This window comes from Solanum dulcamara, chromosome 1 (genome assembly GCF_947179165.1).
Source record: "Solanum dulcamara chromosome 1, daSolDulc1.2, whole genome shotgun sequence".
NCBI classification, from domain to species: domain Eukaryota; kingdom Viridiplantae; phylum Streptophyta; class Magnoliopsida; order Solanales; family Solanaceae; genus Solanum; species Solanum dulcamara.
In genome coordinates, this window is record NC_077237.1 from 6,516,129 (window position 1) to 6,539,307 (window position 23,179).

At 37.7% G+C, this 23,179-nt stretch overlaps 2 protein-coding genes across 2 annotated transcripts; one reads left to right on the plus strand and one right to left on the minus strand.

Moving 5' to 3' along the window:
* Positions 1–215: 215 nt before the first annotated feature.
* Positions 216–8,370, minus strand: LOC129899911 (nifU-like protein 5, mitochondrial). The gene is made up of 3 exons (XM_055974910.1): positions 7,997–8,370; positions 7,138–7,299; positions 216–1,016 (listed from the first exon to the last, which is right to left on the minus strand). Exons 1-3 carry the CDS (start codon positions 8,208–8,210, stop codon positions 556–558), a joined length of 837 nt encoding a protein of 278 aa, XP_055830885.1. The 5' UTR covers positions 8,211–8,370; the 3' UTR covers positions 216–555.
* Positions 8,371–9,505: 1,135 nt separating this feature from the next.
* Positions 9,506–18,489, plus strand: LOC129899917 (uncharacterized). Its single transcript, XM_055974915.1, has 5 exons — positions 9,506–10,049; positions 14,558–15,269; positions 16,802–17,171; positions 17,737–18,114; positions 18,212–18,489. Exons 1-4 carry the CDS (start codon positions 9,746–9,748, stop codon positions 17,782–17,784), a joined length of 1,434 nt encoding a protein of 477 aa, XP_055830890.1. The 5' UTR covers positions 9,506–9,745; the 3' UTR covers positions 17,785–18,114; positions 18,212–18,489.
* Positions 18,490–23,179: the final 4,690 nt, after the last annotated feature.

Genomic DNA, 23,179 nt, shown 5'->3' on the forward strand with positions numbered 1-23,179 from the left:
TCCACATGAGTTGATAAATATCAACCCTTTATTTCAACCCTGTAATGATGATTAATTATATATCAAGTATAAATATCATATTTAACCCAAAAAAATGTGTCATTTCCACTAGTCAATCAAGAGAAGTTGGATTGTTAATTTCCATGGTATTAGTAAGTGTTAAAGAAATTGCAGAAGCATTGGATCTGTACTTCCACCATTTAAAACGAACAAAACATAAGCAAATGGTTAGAAACTTTAAAAAACTTGTGCATATATATATGCCCTTCTGCATTTTTATAGACTCATTAAGGAACTTGCTGCAATCAGTTGTCCCGTCTCATGTGGAGCTTAAACCTGAAATCCAGCTAAACGTATAGCCGAAACTATTTATTTGAATGTCTTTAAAACAACTACCCAACTACAATTTTCGAATCATATAAAGTTTATAGATACAAGAAACTGGTGCACTCAACTTTACTCGCTCTTCCCATGGAGGAGCATGAACAAGTCCTGCCTCCCCTGATTGAGATCTCTCTGTCACCAAATCAACTGAAGGAAGCTATAACAGCATTACTACTCGAATGATGCCCCAGTTAATGCAGGTTGTTCGTCTTCATCCAGTTCCTGCTCCACACTTTTAACCTCGGGCACATAATGCATGAGCATATTCTCGATACCAGATTTAAGTGTAACTGATGAGCTAGGGCAACCACTACATGCTCCTTGCATTTTCAATTTGACTACTCCCGTATCCGGATCAAATCCACGGTATTCAATGTCCCCACCATCATCTTGTACAGCTGGGCGAATACGAGTCTCCAAAAGTTCCTTGATCATAGCAACTGTTTCTGAATCATCCTCATGGATAGCTGTGTCCATGGAGGCTGCAGTACTGGAGTCGAGGAACACTGGGTTCCCAGAAGAATAGAAATCCATAATTGCTGCAAATATTTCAGGTTTGAGGAAATCCCAGGAAGCTTCTTCACTTTTTGTTACAGTAATAAAATCCGATCCAAAAAATACACGTGTAATCCCTGCATGAAGGAAACAGGATTCAACTCTTAGGCACATGCATGAAAAAGCAAAGAACAATAACAATACTTTCCCTGTCTAATTTATATGACACAACCTTCTTCTAGGCGTCCAAATGTTTCACATAATTCTACAAATATCAATTGATGTGAGTCACTTGTTTCAAGATTTAAATATATCTTATGCTACTAAGCAGTTACGTGATATTTTCTCAAATACAACTTATCAACTGTTATGTTGATATTTTTTGATGAACTTTACCTACATTAATTACAAGTCAAACCACATTTTGCAATTTCATATTCATTCAAATTATCCTGCACATGGATGAAGTTGTTCTTGGCAGAATATCTAAACTTAACATCACATGGAGAAGTTGTGGATTTAGCAAGAAACATAGTATATTTTTAGAATGGTAACAGTACTAGCAAAATGTTAGAATAGAAATAGGTATATACAATCCTACATAAAATAGGGATAGGAATAGGAATAGTAAATAGTAAATAGTATCCTACTTGGTAAAGGATTGTATTGTAGCGTCTATAAATAAGGTCTTTGTGTAATAATGCAGAGACACAATTCAATAATATTTTTTTCATATATTTTTTACATGGTATCAGAACCTCTACGATCTTGGTAGAGAACCAAAGAACTTCCGCTATCGGCGGGTGGCTATTACCCATATATGCCGCCTGTCTAGCCAATGGTTATGTTAACAAAAGTAGGGCCAATGATATATGTAAGAATCTCATATTCAAGGGAAGAAAACTCAGTCACATTGTGAGTCAATTTTCGGTAACTTTCTAGGGTTGTTTTGCGTCAACCTCATATCCGTCAGTGTTTGTGTGGCACCGTGCCATCTTTACGGTGACTACTTTCTTATATCTAATTTGTATAGCACCGCACCATCTTTCCAGTGACTTCTTTTTCATATTTAATTTGTGTAGCATCGTGCCATCTTTCGGATATTACTTTCTCATATTCAATTTGTGTAGCACCGTACATCTCTCCGAACTACTCTCATATTTAATTTGCGTAGTACTGCAAATTTTTCCAAACAACTTTCTCATATCTAAGTTGCATAGCACCATGTGTCTTTTCGGTGACTCCTCAGATTTGATTTGTGTAGTTCCATGAGTCTTTCGGTGACCTCAAATCTGATTTGCGTAGGGTCGTCCATCATTCCGACCCTACCCATATAATTCTCTTTTTCAGTAGAGTTGTGCCATCAATCCAATCCTATCCATATAATTCTCTCTCAGTATGGTCGTGTCATCACTCCGACCCTACCCATATAATTTTATTTCTCAGATTGTGACCACTTTCAGCCATCAAATCTAATAATCCGACGCATGAGCATGTTCCGGCCAGTTTTACAGTGACTTTCTTGTATAAGATCTACTTATCTCTTGATTTCGAGATGATTCATATATTTTATACCAGGTTTCGAGCACTTTCCAGCGACCATTGCATTGTTTCCGACAAATTTGAGTTTTTCTGCAGTGTTTTCTTTCTGTTTCAGATTACTTTTGCAAAAAAAAAAACCTCAGATATTTGGGCTAGATTAGAGTGATGTTTTCTCTCCCATGGCTAAAACAACATATGTCCCTTTTTTCTATCTATGGTTGTCGTTCTCCATTGGCCTTTTAATCAGTTGGACATTAAGAATGTTTTTTCCACAATGATCTCAAGGAAAAAATCTATATGGAGCAACCACCTGATTTTGTTGCTCAGGGTGAGTCTGATAGCCTTGTATGTCGATTGTGTAAGTCACTCTATAATTTGAAACAGTCTTCTCAAGCTTGGTTTGGGAAGTTCAACACTGCAATCTTTGTGTTTAATCAACATCATGCATCAAATCCAATATTTCACGAGAAGACTAAGAACATTGAGATTGACTGGCATTATGCATCAAATCCAGTATTTCACGAGAAGACTAAGAACATTGAGATTGATTGTCAATTTTGTGAAGTCGAGTGATCAACTTGCAGAAATCTCACCAAGCCCCTCATCGGTCCTCGTATTAATTACATTTGTAACAAACTGGATACATATGACTTGTATGCACTAGCTTGAGGGGGAGTGTTAATATAGGAATATGTATATGCAATCCTACTTAGAATAGAAATAGGAATAGGAATAGAAATAATAAATAGTATGCTGCTTGGTAAATAATTGTATTGTAATGTCTATAAATAGGGTCTTTGTGTAAAATGTAGAGACGCAATTCAATAATATTTTTCTCCTATATTTCTCACACACAAGAAACATAAATAACGAAAGAAATATCTCTATATCATGATACCAACAAGGTAAGTCTGTCGGGCATTGACAAAAGCCTTTTTAGTTTATCTAGAGATTAGTGCGTTAGAGAACTCCAATTCATCGAGTATCAGAATGGAAAGGGTCCAAATGTAGCAAAGTGGACATCACAAGCTCATTTAGAAAATAAAACTAAACACCTCTTGATAAACATGTAACAAAAAAGAGAAAAAATCAGAACTTATTTGGCATCAAACAAGGAAATAAATTCCTTTTGTATATAAGCAATCTATTTAATAGAACAGTGCCAAGGAGGTAGAACTATATACAAAGGCACCTGTTAAGCTCCATCTAAAAGTGAGAGAAGTCCATTAGTTCCATGAGGTTTCCTCTGTCATTCCCAATGTTTCTCCTACCAGAATGTACAAACTTTGAGCATATCTAAACTTTACATGAGTAATATGACATCTTTCCCTCAAAAATCCTACAATTTATTTCCATCCATATTGCCCATGGTATACAAAAGGTATAGTCTTCTAATTTTGTTTCTCATTCTTTTCCACCATCTGACCTTGAGGACTGGTAAGTGTGTTTCAGATCTCCACGCATCACCAGTGAATTGGATGTAAGTTTATGAACATGGTCCACAGCTGTCATCTGCCAAGCAAAGATGTACTGAACAGATGACTGAAACTCTGTTACTTCCTCACATACACTGCATCATTTGCATAACAGATGCCTCTTTTCTGCAAATTTTTCTACGTAGGACAAGTTTCATGGATTGCACTCCAGCCAAAACAGTATACTTTTTGGGCAGAGCTCTTGTTTTCCCAATCATCTTCCCAAGACAAAACTAATTTCTATGATTTCTTAACAGCACCTGTAACAAGAATTCATTCCATCTTTGTTTTCAGTGTAAGACATATAAATCTTGCATTTCCCAAATATCTGCATCCCTTTTACTATTATGTTTTCACATACTCAATCTCCCAACCATTGAAAATCCTTCTGAAAAGTCCACCCTCTGTAAAACAATCAGTTAGACTGCAACTCTTGTTTACGTCCATACTGTATAAATTTGGAAAATTGCAACAAAATGCACTTCTCCAACTATTTGTTAACGCGGAACTTTATTTTCCTCCCATAATACACCTTTAATCATATACTGATTTGAATATCCTCGCATACTGTTCACTGGTTTTGTGCACCATTAATTTCAACTTTATTCCTCTTCATTGACCTCAGATGTTATTTGAGTAACAAGCTCTTGTTATACTCTTTCCCGAACAATTGGTCCACCAAGAGGGTTACATCAACACATGGCATTGATCTTTGGAAAAACATGTCTAGGTACAGGGATGAGTTCTTCCAAAACATATCCTTCAAGGTTGGAAATGGAGCATAACAGTACTAATTCTCAAGAAAAAAAAGGCGGAAATGGAGCATATGTGAAGTTCTGGAAGGATAAATGGTTGGGGAGCATATTACTTAAAGACCTATATCCAACAATTGCCTCAATTGCATGCCATCCTGAATCCACTATTGCTGATAATCGAAAAGGGAACATCTGGACTATTACTTTCAGAAGGAACCTACAAGATAGGGAGTTTGAAGATTTTTTGAACTTATTAGCTTCGCTTGAGGGCCACAACACAACAGAATCTCATGGGGAAGTACTAGCAAAGGCATATACACAGCTACAAGCATTTATGCTCTCAAAATGGAATTATTGAAAACTGGCCTTGAAAACTTAGTTGGAGGACTAGACTTCCCACTAAGGTGATTTGTTTTACCTTGACAGCTTTAAATGGTGCCTGTTTGACCCAAGAAAACTCAGCAGCAGGAGCTTTCATTTGGTTAATAGATGCTACATGTGTCAGAGGAACCTGGAGTCCATTGACCATCTACCCATATACTGCCCAGTTGCAGCAGAACATTGGAACTTCTTCTACTTCTTCTCTATTTCTGGAGTGAGTTGGGTGCAGCCTCAGTCGATTTAAGATGCCTATGAAAGCTGGAGACTTTGCAGAGTTGATAAAGCCATCAAAAAGATCTAGAGGATGATATCATCTACTATCTTTTGGTGTTTATGGAATGAAAGAAATCGCAGATGTGTTGATGGAATTTCAACTCCAACACACATTTTGAAGGCTAACTGTTTAGTAACCTCTACTGCTAGAGGACCCTTACCCCTGTAAATTGCCCAATCATTATTTTGGATTTTGTTAGCTCCTTAAACTTAGTTACATATGTACTGGAGTTAGTACTACTTTTGCTTTTGTATCTATTCTTCATCTTCTTGATGCCTTACAATGATATCTCTCTTACTTCGTTTTAAAAAAAAAATGTTATGCAGCTTTACTACCGATCTCCATCTATAATTTTTTTGGATAACTGGGTGATCGGGTTAGCTTATGTGCAACCTCCCCAATTCCACGAAATACATGCTACCTTACACCGGCATATATACCGAATAACTCTATTCACCAAGGCTTGGATAAATGCGAAGAAATCACCAAGTGTTTTGTCTCCGTTGAGATTTGAACTTGAGACCTCATGGTTCTCAACTCACTTCATTGACCACTAGATCAAGCCCTTGTGTCACCTCCATTTATTTTATCAATCTTTCATTGACATAACCTCCTTCCCACAAGAAATATTTTCATTAGTTGCTTCTAAACCTTTGGGGGAAGAAATAATGACATGCAGCAAGTAGGGATTACATCTAGTACACTATTGACCATCAATCGTCCTCCAAGGATGAATACTATTTCTCTTTTCTGGTGAAGAGAGCAAATTATATTTCTTCCAAGGAGCTAATTCTTTTCACATTTCTCAATCACTCCTTGCCAAATGTAGTATATTTTTGCTTTGCCCCCAAAGTAATTCAAAGTACACTAACGGAAATTGTCTACTTCCATCATAATATCATAGACAGCTTATAAAACTTCTGGTCGGCATTTACTATGAAACGATTGCTCTTTGCTAAGTTGATATGTAAGCCAAGATGTCCTCAAAGATTAAGAGGGTCACCTTCAGATTCTAAAAAATATGAGTCGCCTAAATACAAAAATTAAACTTATTCGGCATTTCCTTCACCATTTTTAACAATGGTGTCCGGCCAGCTTCCCCACACCTCGAGTACTCCACTGGGTAATTGTACATGCTACCTCCCACTAGCAAGGGTATTGGGCAACTCTATCCACCAAGCTTTAGGCAGACGCGAAGAAATACCTAGTGCTTTTCTCTTTCTGCGGTTGCAGTAACCAATAAGCAACACTCAGTTTTGCACAATCTATGATGAAGATGTCAAAACAAATAGCAAAGGAGAAGTCGATTTGCAGTTGCAGAAAAGCAAGTTGGCAACGAAAAATGAAGTAAAAGGGCCTTCTAGCAAAATAAAGTTATAACATAAGGCACAAAATGATATCCCAACGTTCAAAAAAACGAGCTACTTCTCAACATTGTTCCTTATTATAGTAATACATTTGTTCCTATATTTATTTATAGACAGTTGTATTGCACATACACAAAATATTAGATGTTTTGGTACTACCTTGATTTAAAGTTGAATCCACAGCCAGTCAGCTAGATGATAAAATAACAACAATTTTTCTAATAGCCTAAATGCTGCTTGGTAGTAGGTTAGACAGTTAAATTCAGGTAACTGCACTAAATTAGGCGTCTTTTCTTCCACATCTCTTCCATGAAAGTCTGAAGAGAATTGATACTATAAACACAATCCGTGCCAGTCTAATGAGAGTTAATATTATAAACACATCCCCACACATTAGTAATCCGTGAAATGAACATAGATGTTAACGTCTAAGTCTTTACCATCTAAGTTTCGAGAACACATACCATCTATTCCAAAGAGGGCCTTCGCCAGAGGGGAATTCATGGCAGAACGAGCATTTGGAAAGTCTGTACTCCCAGCTTCCACAACCGGCTTCCCAGGATAGAACATTAGGGACAAAGGGTTAGGAGTTGATTGGGTTTGGATAAACATGGTCCTCTGCTGGCCTGTTCACAGAAAGTACATGATCAAGATACAGACATTCACAAAATCTAATAGTTAGCAATCACATCGGGCAATTACTAGATCAACAGTATAAACTATAAAGTCTTAATCTTTTTGTGAAGGCGGAAAATGATGCGAGAAAAAAAACACTATAATTTTCTTGATCCGTTTTCTAGTTGCTTCTATATGAAAATTACACAAACAAGTAGCATTTCCCGTTCTTCCATTTTCATTTCTAAACGCTGACTAAGTTCAGCTCCCTTGGAATCTCATCAGTTATCAACAGAATTCAAATCCCTTTTTATTGTATGTTCAATTCCATGGTATTCATTGAAGACTTCTCACGTACCCCAGCTAATTCTTTTTCTAATACTAAGGCCGCATATCTGTACTCATTAGTAGGAAAAAGCCTTCACCTTCAAAACAAACAATCAATCAAGACTCCTATCATCCGGGAAAAAAAAAATTAACTTATGAAAACACTCTGCAGAAGGAGTCCAACTTTGCATTTTCCCCTCCTTCCTTGCCCCCAAAATTTTCCCGCAAAAAACCCAATAAAGCCTAAAATTTCCCGAAAACACCAATTGTACTCGTGTGTAGTTGCAAATTGCACATCAAATACAACATCAACTGATAGACATTCAGGTGACCATTCTGAAATAAATAAATACGAGGAACTAGCTTAATATAAAAGCTTACCTACGAAATGACTCCATAAGGAAGGACTTGAAGAAGCACACTGCGAAGGCTTTAACGAAGTGAAATCAGAGAACGCATACGGCGTTTTGGAAGATAAAGCATATAGAAATCGACGAGATGTGGAAAGTGAACCATTTTCCGCATAGGGTTTTGTTAACAATCTACAGCTGCGGAGATTCGCTCTAGTTATCAATCTCCCTAATAATCCCTTCATTACCACAATTTTGGACTTGTTCTCACCTACAAGCTTCTGAAAATTCTAGTTTCTTCGAGCTTCACTTAGAGATTTTCATGGCGGTTTTTTGCCTTTTGGGGGAAATTTCAGACTAAAACGTCGAAAGGCAGAGAAAATGACCAATATGGTCCTCAAATAGGAAGTTAGGTTCAAAATTCCTTAAATATGCATTTAACAAATTTTTTGTCCTTAAAGTTTGTCAAAAATTAACATTTCTAGCCTCCAACAAAATATTTATCAAACTCAATATGTTAAATTTGACGGAAACTGTACAAAAATTAATTATAAAAACTAATAAAGTCTCATCAAATCTTATAATATGCGACACAAAAAATTAAGCTACACACTAAATATATATATTTCTAAGAAAAATAACAAAATTTACACCTTAAAAATCTGCACTATCACACAATCACCACCAACAACATACTTAGTGAAATGTCATTAAATGAGATTTAGAGAGGATAGAGTATATGCAGATCTTAACGCTCTCGTGGAGGTGTAAATATTGTTTTCAAAAAACTCTCCGCTCATGTGCATCAAAACCAAGTAAAAGAAGATTAAGAAAACAATGAAGAAAGCATAGTCGTTAATAAGAAAAACAACGTAAAATCTGCAAGAAAGAAATAATGACGATAGCAAAATAGTATGATAATCGAAACACAATAAACAACATTTGACAAGAACTACAAGGGTACGACTGGTACTACGACGAGGACTAACAAGCATAAACTCACACACAGCAAGACAACATTTTACCCATACTAACTTTCTATCCTATTATGCGTCATCTACTCATTTTTATCTAGAGTAATGTCCTCAATAATATAAACCTGCACCATGTTCCGTCTAATCTCCTTTTCTCAATTTTTTTGGCCTACCTCCATCCCTTCTCGTACCCCCTACAATCAACCTCTCACGCCTCTTCACTAGAGCGTCAACATACCTCATCTGCACATGCCAAAATCATCTCAATCTCGACGCTTCTCTCATATTGTCCACCACAGACAATTCTTATCTTCTCTCGAATAACTTCATTCCTAATCTTATCACTTTTTATATGCTCACATATTCATTTCAATATTCTCATGTCTGCAATATACATTTTCTGAAGATATGAGTTTTGAATGGTCAAATACTCTAATCCCATAGTATAAGGACAATATGTAAATACATCAATCCAAACAGCCTCTAACTAACACACATGCCACTCTCAACTTGTATCGTGCTTAAACACGCGCCATTAATATGCCTGCCCTCGAAGCAAAGCAAAATTATAATATCTCAAACCCATCTTTCTCTCTCCTGTTTCTCACATTCTCTCGAAACCCTAGAACCGTTTCGTCCTCTTTTAGATTCTCTCAATCTCTATGAAAATTTTCGAAGTCTTCGAATCTAGATTCTCCGTAATCTTGATTTACAGCTGGATTTGATGATTCCTTTCACGACCAAACGCTAGTGTGTTTTTATTCGCTTTTTTTGGAATCTTTTTTGTTGGCTGAAAAATTGAACCCATGGAGGGCTCTGTGTCTGTTGCTGATGATCTCGGAGCCCCACCGGAGTCATGGGAGGTTGCTGACTTGGATGCTAGCATGAGGCGGCTTATACTTTCTTCTTCGAAGAAGGACTCTGATTCTTCATCGTCTTCTTCTGTGAATAATAATAATAATAATCAATCTGAGCTGCTTGATTCCTCGGCTTTGGCTTCGGCTGGTGCTGGTTCAGCTGCTGGTTCAGGCAGTATGTCGGAGGATGTTGTTAACACCGTGGATCAGTTTCTCCGCGAGGCTTTACAAAACCCTCGAGAGCGTCTTTCCGGTTAGTGTTCCCTTTTTTGTTAAAAAAGTTCTGATTTTTATGCTAGTTTGCATCGGGTTTAGGATTTGTTAGTTGATTTTTGTTTTGTTCTTACTGTGGTTGTATAGTCGCAGTCACATCGCTGTTAGTTGTGTCGATCAGTTAACTACAGATGAATTGTAAATTATTTGGGATCGGCAAATGAATCCCAAATAACTGCATTGTTACTACAACACCTTAATGAGAGGATAAGACAAGTGTTGTAGTTCAGATTGGTTGACAAGACAGGTAATGGCTGCACCCAAGGTTGTGGCGGTCTATGGAGTGTGTAAAATCATGAGAGACCATGGTTCAAACTTCAAATAATACTAGGTGATATTTTTTCCATCTTCCTAAGCCTTGGCGGATAGTGTTACCGAGGATGTGTTGGTGGGAGATAGTATGTACTTGGTGGAATGGTTGAGGTGTATGCAATGAGGCTCAAACACCACTCCTAATTTTGTAAAAGATAAGGTGATACTCCTATTAAAAAAGAAGATCAAAGCATTGGGTGTTATGAGGGAACTGATATGCAGTGAAAATTTCATCTCTGAGAGACCAAGTTGCCATGTTGGTTGGACGAGATTCTTTACATGATGTCTCTTTTGGATGACTACAATTTCAGATTGGATTGTATGTAAGATTGCTGAAATGTAAAAGCAGTCTGTTATTATTGATCTCTTTTGACTACATGCCGAAGATAATAACTGTTGAGGAGAAAGAATACGGTCCAAACAGATTGAATGCTTAGAGGACAAGGCATGTGTCGTTGCTTACCACCGTGGCATTTTATTAGTGGGATATAATGAAGGACTAATCTATCAATTCCTTCCAGCAAAGTTTGAGCTTTAGGAAGTGCTTTTTTTTAATGTCATGTTACTTGTATTTCAAATAAGATTGAAACTAAGGAATATAAGTATACATGCCAGTGAGCTTGACAGGTAGATTTTACTAAATCCTTGCAATAAGGCGAAGAAGGTAACTGGGAAGCTAGTACGTGACACTCGGTTAGCTTTCATCAAAGGCAAGCAACTCTAAAATGCAATCATTGTAGAATGTGGAATACTGCCAGGATGCCAAAATAAGATTGTATTGTTGTCTAAGCTTGATATTGAAGAAGTATCTGATCATGCTAAGTGGACGTTCCAAACCATCTGTTGAAAGACTTGGTATTTGAAGAAAAAGGGATCAACTAGATTTATTTGTGCATCTCTACAAATGGAATGTCAGTTTGAATATATGGCACACCAACAAGATTCTTTCCAACAAAAAGAGCCTCGGCCAAGGTGATCCCTTGCTGAATGTTGAAGAATGTCAAGGTTGATTAACTGATTTAAGGACTTATCTGTGGCGACAAGAAATCACAATATGGATGACATTTCACATTTTATCTCGCATCGCACACTGGTTATGTATGATACAAATAAACACTACTACCATTTATCGTAACAGATAATAATAATAATAGGAGGAGAATAACCTATCCGAAACAACCTCTCCCCCCACAAAGTTATGGATAAGGTCTGCGTACATCCTACCCTTCCTGTATGTTGTCGTTGTAACAAGAGGAAAATAGCATTTTTATCAAAATAGAGGAAATGAGAGGGTAAAAACTTAGGTGTTTACACTTATAAATGGTGCATATGCTCCTTAGATACACTGTGTATGTTTCCCATGTTCAAGTATGTGGAGAAAATGCAGGGAAAACTGAGGATCTTTTTATGGGAGGGGAACAGGATAAAAAGCCTTCCATTTGGGATCAAATCGTCAATGATAAGGAGGGAGGCATAGGAGTCAACATTCTGCAACATTGGAGTAAGAGCTTACTTCTCAAAAGGCTTTGGAGTTTCTTTCGGCAGGGTTGTGCTATATAGAATCCGCTGGTCAGAACAAAATATATGCAAGGCCACTGTGTCACCAAAACTAACCCCTGTAGTGTTTCGATGATGGAAGCATATCAAAGGCTTTGGGGGACCTTTTAGTGAAAATATTGTAAAAATCAGGTGATAGTAAAAAAATCCTATTACAGGTAGATGCTTGGTTGGGACTTAGGACATGCCCCATTGTAACTCTAGAAAAGCACCCTGAGCTGCTCAGCTTTGCTAGGGATACTAAGGCCACAATTGTAGATTTTTGATCTAATCAAGGTTGGCATATAACCTTCAGAAGGAACTGCAATTATTGGGTTTTGGGATGAATGGCTCTGCTGATGTATTTTTTTTTGGATAAGTCTACTACTGCAGTTGTTAAGAGTCAGCTCCTGAACTAACACAAAACTGCAGACTCTATAGGTTGGAAAGGAGAAGGGGTAATTCCCAATGAAGTCCTGTCACAAATGACTGGCTTCTCACAGAGTATCTCCACCTTGCTATCCCCAGAAAAGAAATGGGAAATTTCAAGCTTTATTTAAGGTTGCAAATTACTTGTTCAAGGCCTATTTAATCCTAAAAAACCTGCAGAAAGAACTCTCTATTGCAACAGATGCCCTTTATGTGAAGAAGAATCTGAGGATGTTAATTGTCTCTTTTTGCATTTTGCTTTCAGCCAGAAGATTTGGAATTTGTATTTGACCTTTTTTGAGCTTAAATGGATGATTCCAAAGACTTACCATTAAGTTGTTGTAATTGTATCAGAAGGCTTTAGAAAGAAGCAAAACAATTATGCAACACCATTCCCCCTTGTAGCTGGTGGGTAGTCTGTAGGGAAAGGAATTCTGGAATCAAATGTTTTGAGGGCAATCAGAGCGTGTAGTTAAAAAAAGCACAAACACAATTTTTTGCTCGCCTTTTGGTGTTGAAGGACGTGCACATATTTGAGAGGCTCTTATAGACTTCTATAATTCCCTGAGGAGCTGAGTTTTTACATCAACAGTCGTGTGTAGCCCCACTCTCTGTGCTGATATATATCATTGAAAGTCTTTGCTGAGTTATCAAAAAGGGATGAAAAGGGCCAGTTCTTTGAAGGATCTTTTTCCCTTCTTGTTTTTGACAAAGTAACAACAACTTTTTTTTTTTTGAGAAAGTAACAACTTTATTCTATTTCCAAAAAATCAGAAACCTGCCACAACAAGTTACAATTTTCCTAATTACAATTGAGGTAGAGTATCAGGACGATCTTCAACCCTTTAACAAAAATTACAAAGAGCTTAAGACATCTATAACTGATTTTAGATCTTTTACACTAAAAATGAAACAACACTAAACAATTCATCTTCTGGATGCTGTTGCTTTTGTTCTGGAAGCACTTGAGATTTCTCTCTCCATACAGACCACCAGATGTAAGCTGGTATAAATTTCCATCTATCCTTGTGGTCGGAAATGTTAGCATAGCTTCTCCAGATCTTCAGGGTCTGAGCTATTTTTCTTGGCATCACCCATCTCAGACCCTTCATAGTTATGAAGATTTTCCACATTAGATATGTAATCTTGCAGTGTAGAAATAGGTGAGTTACTGTCGCAGCCTCTTCTTCACATAAGAAGCTCCTAGGGCTTAGATGGATCCTTCTCTTCATGAGATTTTCTTGAGCTAACACAGCTTGTTTAGCCAAAAGGCAAGTAAACCAGGAGACATAAGGAATTTTAACTTTCCATATAAGCTTCCAAGGCCAATCATCAATCTGATTGTCATAAGGATTAAGCTTTTGTAGGCCCCTTTCGCACTGAATCTGCCTTGACTGTGACTCTGCCATTCCAATCTATCTTGGTCATTAGAAGTTCCTTTGAATTGCTCCAACTTGCTGTAGAACTCAACCAACCTCAAGATCTCCCAGTCATTAAAAGTTCTTCTAAAACTCAAGTTCCATCCCTATTCTGGCCAAACTCAACCACAGTGGCCCTTTGTTGCTGATTTAGAATGTAGATGTCATTAAAGGTATCCTTTAGAGAACCTTGTTCAAGCCAGTTGTTCTCCCAGAAAGAAACCTTCTTGCCATCGTCTGTTCTTATACTGCAATTCTCTCTTAGCTTTGGCTACAAATTCCTGATGGACCTCCAAAGGCCGATTCCATAAGTATTAGCCGAGTGAAGTATACCATGACTCTTTTACACCTTACTAAAAAAAGAAAGAAACGTAGAAACCTTGAACCTTTTCAATCGGAAAACACTATGTGCTCTATTATATTTTCTCAATTGTGTAGTATTTACTCTATAGCTGTTATGCTGACGTAGGCTTTTGGTCATTGAGTACAAGTTGTAGGGTGACTTTATATTCACCGTATTACGCTTCACTTTCCTTTAGGTGCTTTTTTTATTCTTAGATCTGGTCGTGCATTATTTTTCAACAATATCGCTTCGTCCTATGTGTTTCCATTTTGAGATTGCTAGATTCTCCTTAAATATGGCACTGTATGCATTTTATTCTCTTTTCCTTCTCTGTTTGTCTTTTCTTTTGTGGGTGGGTGGGTGGGTGGACTCTGGTGGGGGGTCAGTCTTTGTTAGCCTGATTGATTATCTTTATCATGCACATTGTAACTTATCATTGCTTTTTCTCAGTTCTGAGGATGGAGCAAGATGTTGAAAAGTTCATCAGGGATCCTGGTCGACAACAGATGGAATTCCAACAGCTGCCTACCTCCTATTTGCGACTGGCTGCTCACCGTGTGGCACAGCACTATTCACTACAATCAATGGTTTTGTTGGACAATAGTTTACCGGATGGCTCGGGTTCCAGAATTATTGTGCGCAAGACTTCTGAATGTCGGATGCCTTTGATTCGCTTGGCTGACATTCCGGTGAATTTGCCTCAAGGAGATACTGGTGTGGTCAAGGTTGCGATTAAGCAGAGGCCACAGAAAGGTTCACAGTTAGCAAGTGGTTTGAATTCAAATTCATCAAAGGGAAATTCTGCTAAAAGTGTTGAGGAAAGAAAGGAGGAATATAATAGGGCTCGAGCGCGTATATTTAATTCTAATAGTTTAAGTGGGAGCTCCAATGTAAAACCTGAAACTGAATCAAGGTCACAGGATATTTTCCAGTATGGTCCAATAGGCATACCACAGTTGGAAGAAAAAGCCAGTCCAGCTGGCGGCTCTGATTTGAATACTGGGCGGGGTCTAATTGATTCTTCTACAAGTAGCAGTAGGTCAGCTAGAAGTAGGACAGAAAAGGAGCCAGTTGGTAGGTCTAAATCTTATAATAAGGTGGCTATCTTTCGTGATCGGGAAATTGACCGGAAGGACCCTGATTATGACAGGAATTATGACAGGTCTTTTTTAGTCCTCTGCTATTTTATGAATATACTTTAAAGTAACCCTTACCCTCAGTTTGTGTTTTGTGTACTTGTTGGTGGTTTTGTCACGTGGTATCCCTTTTGACATGGTACTTCTCTCTGTGTTTATGGTAGTAAAATCACTCTTCAATTCTATGAGATGTTTAAGTACCACCACTTCATCATTTGGTTACCTGTTCATCATTATTGGTGCATTTTCTGCCATGTACTCTCTATACAAATGTTCTAATGGTTATTTCTACAAAAGCTTTATTCCTATTGAGATTTACTGACCAATCCGGATAAACGCTTGCCTGTGTTCATGGCTGTTCTAGAATGATTGAAGGACATGTGGGGATCTGTGATTCTCTCTTTTTATTATGTGTCTGACTTCAGATGCAATACTACCTATGTACCCTTTTCTTTTCATGTAGGTTCCTTTTTTTTTTGGGGGGGGGGGGGGGGATTGGATTGAGTAGAACGAGAGGTTTGGGTTAAAGTATGCATATGGATGCATAAGGGAAGAGCATTTTAAGAATGCCATCCTTTTTGTCTGTTGCTTCGAACGTAGGATAAGATTATTAAAAAATCATTGTTTTTTTTCGTCTTGATCAATCAAATTTTGTTGAAAAGTCATAGCCATGGTGATGCTATCTGGATTTGAATGTAGTGAAGTTGTCATAATACTCATCACATTGGGACACATGCACATAGCTGCTGCGCATGGCTAAAAGGCTACTTGCGTTTATAGAAGAATAACCCCATTCACTATTCCCCTTCTCTCTCCCTTTCTCCGTCATGATCTTCTGGACAGTGTGAGGAACAAATAACAAACCTGGAGTTATATAGTGGTAAATAGGACGTGCACATGTCTAGTCTCCTGGAGCACATTACTCTAAATGAGTAACTTTTCTTCTCCTGTAAAAAAGGGACAATATCTGTTTATGGGCACCAAATAGAAACTGAAAAGGCTAAACAAATTGTTTAAGAAGACTATGGGGCTGTTACATAATATTGGAAGAATGCTATTAACAACCTGGAAGTAGACTCTTGAAGAAAGAATAAGAACCTGATTTGAAGGAGGAGAAAATTCAAAGAAAAAAGAGTGGGAAGAACCTGATTTGAGAGAAGCTGCTATCATTTTGCAGCTAAGGTGGTTTGGAGCCACTAGTCAGTTTCCTTTATTCTCCCTGTTCCTTCTCTTGCTTCCTCCCTCTCTATTGTATACTACTGCTTTGGTTGTTTAAACTATTTTGTGTGACGTCCTATTGATATTTGATGCTCTACTTGAATTGTATGTATGAGAATGTGTTTTTCATTTCCCTCAAAAGCTTTTAGTACTAATTGTGAGTTCAGTCTTTATGATGTACAGAATTAATTATGTGCAAATATAATACATCCATCTTCTGTTGTGTTTCTCTCTCAATTTCATCTCTTTATGCTTGTGGGTATTTTCAATACAATGTTCATGTCGTTTTTCTGGAAACTTAGTTGGAGAGTCTAATTGGGCAGTTGCCTTTAATTTGTAGATACATGCAAAGGTTTGATCCTGGGTTTGGATTTACTGGTGGCCCATATACAATTCAACCAATGTATGCTCCTGCAATTAACTATAACACTGAGTTTCCCCAGCTTGGATCTGCTCTTCGGTCTCCCATTTCCGCTGAAAACCAACCTCGTCCACTTCCTCAACATTTACCTGGGCCTTGGGCAACACCGACGACTCCAGGTATTGGTTATGGTCCAGCAGAGAGCATGATGCCTCCCCCTTTTAGTCACAATCATGTTAGTGCACGCTCAAATTCAGCTATATATTTGCATTCAACCCAGTATCCTTGTCAGCGTCCTGGAATGGCTTTTATCCATCCTCACGAGCAGGTTCACCAACCCTTCTCACAGGTATGGCATTGAACTAAACTTCACTCTTCAATAATTTGGGCTTGTTATTTAATGAACCCTCTGAGACCTAGACAGATTTAAGAGGGAGTATGTACAAACTCATATTTCATGTGTGAAAACCCGTTTCATAACTCCTGTTTGACCTTACATGTTAACATTATCTACACCACACACAGTGAGAGATGATGATACTTTAAGCTTCTGAAGCAAAGTTTAGTTAGGGGGGAAATATTTCTAGTAAAGAGCATACTGGGAGCCTTCATTTTTAAGTGCTTGGTTACTAGACAAAGGGTTTAGTGATGCAGATGCGCAAAGAGAATCCAATGACAGCTGCACTTGCCTTCCAATAGGATGCTTGTTGAAGCTACCAAATCTTGTTATGCTAAGTTATCTTATGTTGGGTATGTGTGAGGAATTTTAGCATGTAGAGGAGGGATGGTCTCTTTCCTTTCATATGAGATTTTATAATTATCCGTCAGTAGTTGTGCTTGACCTCCTGGTTTATTTTTTCCACTTTATGGTTTGCTTCATCATTTGATTGCTCCTTCTGTTCATGGTTTTCCAGTCTCATCCGCTGCAACCTGATGGTTTTGGATTAGCCCGGCCCCGGTGAGGGGCACGGGCCATGCCTGCATCCTGCCACATACATTCAGCATCTTGAGGGGGATGCTGAGCGGCAAAATGTTGCAATTGGCAGGGTGCAGGCATGAACAACTGAGACCTGGTGGAGTGGATTGTTCAGCTTGCAGTATTTTCCACATCCATCCACCAGTCTCAGTTTCACAGAGCCTCCTGCATTGCTCTGAGGATGCTCATGCCCTGGCAGTTCCATTGCATGGATGAGCACTCAAAGCTATGATGATGACTACTACGGCGATGATGACGACAAGTTAAATCAGCAAGAGTTCAGAGCTGGCAATATAAGAAGTTTGATCTGCTTTAGGTTTATTCTCGTTTTCCATTATTTTTTTGCCTTCTTTAAGCTCCCTGTTTCTATGTGTGAAGTATTGTAACAAAGTACTGCTTGATTTATTTCACAGCCTCATCAAAGCTCCAAGCAGAAAGGCTACTCGGTTAAGAGATTTCGAGTAAATGTGTTGACAGGACATGTAGCCTTTGGTAGTTTTGGTGCCATACTGACAGTGATTACAGAGAGCTCTGTTCTTATATGGCAAAGCAATCTCCAGGAGAGACTCTGCACATTATGTATTTAAATGGGAAGTGTTTCCCCTTTTCTTATCTTTTTGTTGGGACAGAATATTTCTGCTTTGGTCTTTCGCCGACTTGTTTGTAGCTGAAGCGTTTCGTTTGGTCAGAACTTTTTCCATTGCTCGTTACCAAAATTATCCTAACTGGCAATTATCCCACTGTCGCTGTATGGTTGACAAATCCTAGTTCTTGACAGAGAAACAGGATGAGGACAAGTTTGATTACCTTCAGAGTCGAGTTGACACTTGGTGATCACACTTGGTCGTTCCAGTAAACAGGTCATAACAGTCTGGGTGTTGGGCTGAATCGGACACCTTGTATCCTCTCTATTCAGTTGAAAGTTAGACTGGGTAACTACCAGAGATGTCTATGCCGTTATTTACCCGAAGCCATTTAAGAAGTCCCTTTGGGGGGCCTCCGGTGAAAAAACCTTTTTTGTTTGAAAAGGTTAAGTCAAAAAGTCTTGATCCACCAAAGGTAGTAATTGCCTAGTGGTCTGGTTTTCACGGCTTCTGCAACGTCATGTTGTAAAGCTTAGATTTTGTAGTTAAAAGAAAAACTTAGAACATCAAGTTATCGTTGCAATGATAATTAATGAACTAGCAAGAATCTGGACAATTGCACATGATCCCGGACTTTTCTCACGGTCAAAATTTAAGGTCTCTTTAGGAGGAGAATTCAAAATGTTAATTATTATGGTGCGGATGCAACGCTCATTTTGGTGCAAAAGGGATTTAATTTATATTACTTACGAGTTTGTAACAAAAAGACCATCCACGTGTGTGGGCTGCATAGTAAGATTAGATTGGGGCCACATCCCATACCTAATTTTGTTATATTAGACTATAAACACGAGTAGAAGTGGATTCTGTGAAGCCAAATGAAATAACGTTTGGGATACCTCTTTCTTTGAAATTATTAGCTTCTTTTTTTTTTTCCGTTTGGTAACTAGCAATGGTATTAGTCACTAATGAATCATTACAAAGCTCCATTGCTTAGCTTGGCTTAGTTAACGTTTGGTTTTGCCAATGTCTTTAGCGGCAACGTATATTTGAAGCAAATAGAACCCTTTTGTGGCGACTAATTCAGTTATTCGCGGTGACAAATACAATCCTTTAGTGGTGACTTATATCGATAATTAGTAGTGACTAAGGTCGCAATAAATAAAAACCTTTGTGATGACTGATATAGGTATTTGCGGCGACAAAAGCCTCATTAGCAATGGGAATTTGGTGGCGACTAATGGTGTTTTTTCATGTGTAATAATACATATTGATTTTTTTGAAATTTATTGCAGACTTTGTTTGACTTAAAATTTTGAGAGTCTATTAGAGACTGTTTAGTGATCAATAATTACTGCATTCATCATTCATAAGGTTTTTTAGTTCGACGTTTCAATAATTATTCATGGATTATCTTATTTTGGTATGTGTAAGTACATGTTGATTTTCCTTAATCTAATGTAATAACCCAATTTATACACACTCTCACTAAAAGATTTAATTGCCTTCACACAAGTATACTCACTGCTACTTTCTTTATCCATAAGCTTATCATTCTGTTATCGATCCACTCCCTTGGAGTTTACGGTTAAATTACAAGTCCTCACTTAGAATTCTCGGGATACATTTCACAACCTAAATGCATTAATCATACCAAAATCCACCACTAAGATCTTTCTTATAACCAATGCTTACCCCAAGCATCCGTAGTAACAAACTAGTTAATTTTTCAAATGTGAATGCAACATCAAATCTCATCATATGAGAAGATGATACAATTGATAACTCCTTAAGTAGTTAGTAATCACACTTGATAATCGATGTATTGGTTTTTGTATACCAATAGTGTCACACCGTGAAAGCTTGATAGATCCACCACTAGAATACATCATACCCACTGTAAAGATCATACCTAGATAGTCTACACATTTCTATCCATTACGTAACTGTCATACATTACCAACACATTTTAGTCTCTAGTCAAAATCGATATCACCCTTCAGTAGGTAAGATCAATAGCAGAAGCAACACAACCTATAATCCTAACCAAATAATCACAAGTACCGGGGTAGTAGACTTATAATAACCCTTCCTGATATACATCCATCCTATCAAATCGTTGTAGAAATTCTGATCTCGATTAGCGCAAAATCATTCTCATCACTCACTATGTAACTCATTCTTTCACGACGAACTTCACGGTCTGTAGTCTCTGAGGGCAATGCTCACAACATAGTCATTCCCCTAATTATACCATTCTCAATTGTAGAACCACTTCAAATATCAGGTAGGCCAAACAAGCATCATTCTCAATTCTTAACCACTATCCAGAAATATAAGACTCATATAATCCTCCATACCATTGTTCCTCTTCTTATACCATATCCTCAAATTACATTATTGAACCATAACCTTACTTACTTTTTTAAAATCGTCGTGCATTACAAATCTCACCATACACCCTTTTCATAAGTTTATTACTTCTATCTCCAAATTAGATCTAGACCACGTGATGACATTTCAACTACACACACATAGAATCAGGCAAGAGTCACCACTATATGTGAGAGAACGGAGTGAGGCAATAGAAAATAGATCGGATCAAGGACGCATGATAGAGAATCAAAAGGTGAAGATATTTCCTAAAAGTCCTCATAGCCTTTCGAAGATAAGTACAGACGTCTCTGTACCGATCCGCAAGACTCTACTTAAACTTGGCTTGTATACACGTGAGACCTATGAACCTGGGGCTCTGATACCATCTTTGTCACGATCCAAATTCGGATGTGATGGCACTCATCTCAACCTACCGAGACAAGTCAGCCTAAAACTCAACGGAAAGTAAATACGGAAGTAATTGAGATAAAACAAGGTTTAACTTAGTCAAAAATAAATAAATAATCTCCAAAATCCCCCAAGACTGGTTGTCACGTATACAAGCCACTAATATATTACCGAAGTACGAAAGAAAATACAGTCACAATGTCTTTGTCTCTAGAGTAGGACTAAAACATAATAAAAGAGTAAGAGGTGTCCGCTAGATGGATGTAACAGCTACCTCAACACTCAAAATTGATAACCTCGGCTATAGTGGAAAACAGTATAAGATCAGGCAGGTCCGGGCTCACAACCTACACAAGTGTGGAAGCAAGGGGTGAGTACCAAACAACACGGTACTCAACAAGTGGATAGCTAAAACTAAGCAAAGCTTAATAGATACAAGTACTCATGTCCTCCCAACCGAACCTCCTTAACTACAACCAGCATAAAATCAGCCCAACTCTACACTTGTACAATAACAACAGTAATACAGTCCACAAATACTCATCAATAGTCTCGTCAATGAATCATACCAAGTCAAGTTCAGCACACAGAACAATATGGGGGTAAACACAAAGTCACAAATATCAGGAAGATGCAATGCAGTGCAATGAAATGATGCATGTCTGTCCTATCGGTACACATCCGCTGAATCACAGTCCGGAACCCATGGGGGACATTTCTGTCCATGTAACCTGCCACGGAGCGTGTGGCCCATCCCCTCAATACATATATCCTGCCACGGAGCGTGTGGCCCGACCCCTTTATTTCATAATACCTGCCACGGAGCGTGTGGCCCAACCCCTTTTGTTTCATAATACCTGCCACGGAGCGTGTGGCCCGACCCCTTTTGTTTCGTATCATTTTCAGTCTCACATAATATGTCAGAACCAATGCAATCAATTTATGTTCATATAATTCATGATAATAATATGACAACAATAATAATTTTTCCTATCTCACATCAACATAGTCATTTCACATGTCCAAAATAAACCCATAATCACAACGTATCAATTCCACCAATACATGTCATTAGATCACCATTTTATACCCCTCATCTCCATTTTTAAGGCCTATCATACAGTCAATAACCCAGTCCAATTCTCATTACTTCCTAGTACACATAACACGGAAATACAAGCATCTACAAGCTTAAACTGAGGTTTAGAAATTCACTTGCCTTAATTAATCGAGCAATCACTCCGGAACTTGAGCCTTCCCTTTTCGTTGGACCTCCAATTCAACTTAATCTAGTCGAATAAATAACCACAATAAGATTTTGAAACCAACAACACACATATTACTATAATAAATTTCCTAAATTCCAAGTCTAGGGTTAAACCTTAAGTCCTCCAAATAGCCTAAATCTAATGATATTTATATAATACAATAAAACTAATAACATATACTAACCTATAAAAACTTGAGCCATAATGTAGTAACCACTAAAGAAAAATATTCCAAAATCAATTAACTAATTTCGAACTAGTGACGTCAATCACGAAAATAGAGTGCACGCCTTATTCTATTCTGCAATTTATAAATTTGATTTGTCTTCTCCAATCCTCACCGCATCATTACACTATAATATTAGACCTCAAATTACTAGTAATTATTAAACCATACCTTCTATCCAACAAACTGATAATGACCTCCTTCACAAAATGCTACCAATTTGCCTTTTAAAATATATATATATATATATATATATATATATATATTTTCATTCAATAGCAATCAGTAGCAAGGCAAAAGACACGTGCATTGATATTAGTTTACTATGATGATTTCTTTTCACTTTATAAAGTCATTGAAAAGAAAAAGTAGCATACCAATTAGTGAAGTGCACTTCGTTATTGAAATCCAAAATTCTTTTTACTTGTATAAACTTTCCTGTTCTCTTCTTCGTCATGAAAATTGGATGATGCCGCCGCACAGACTTAGGTTTTTTTTTCTTTTCTTTCTTTCCAAAGC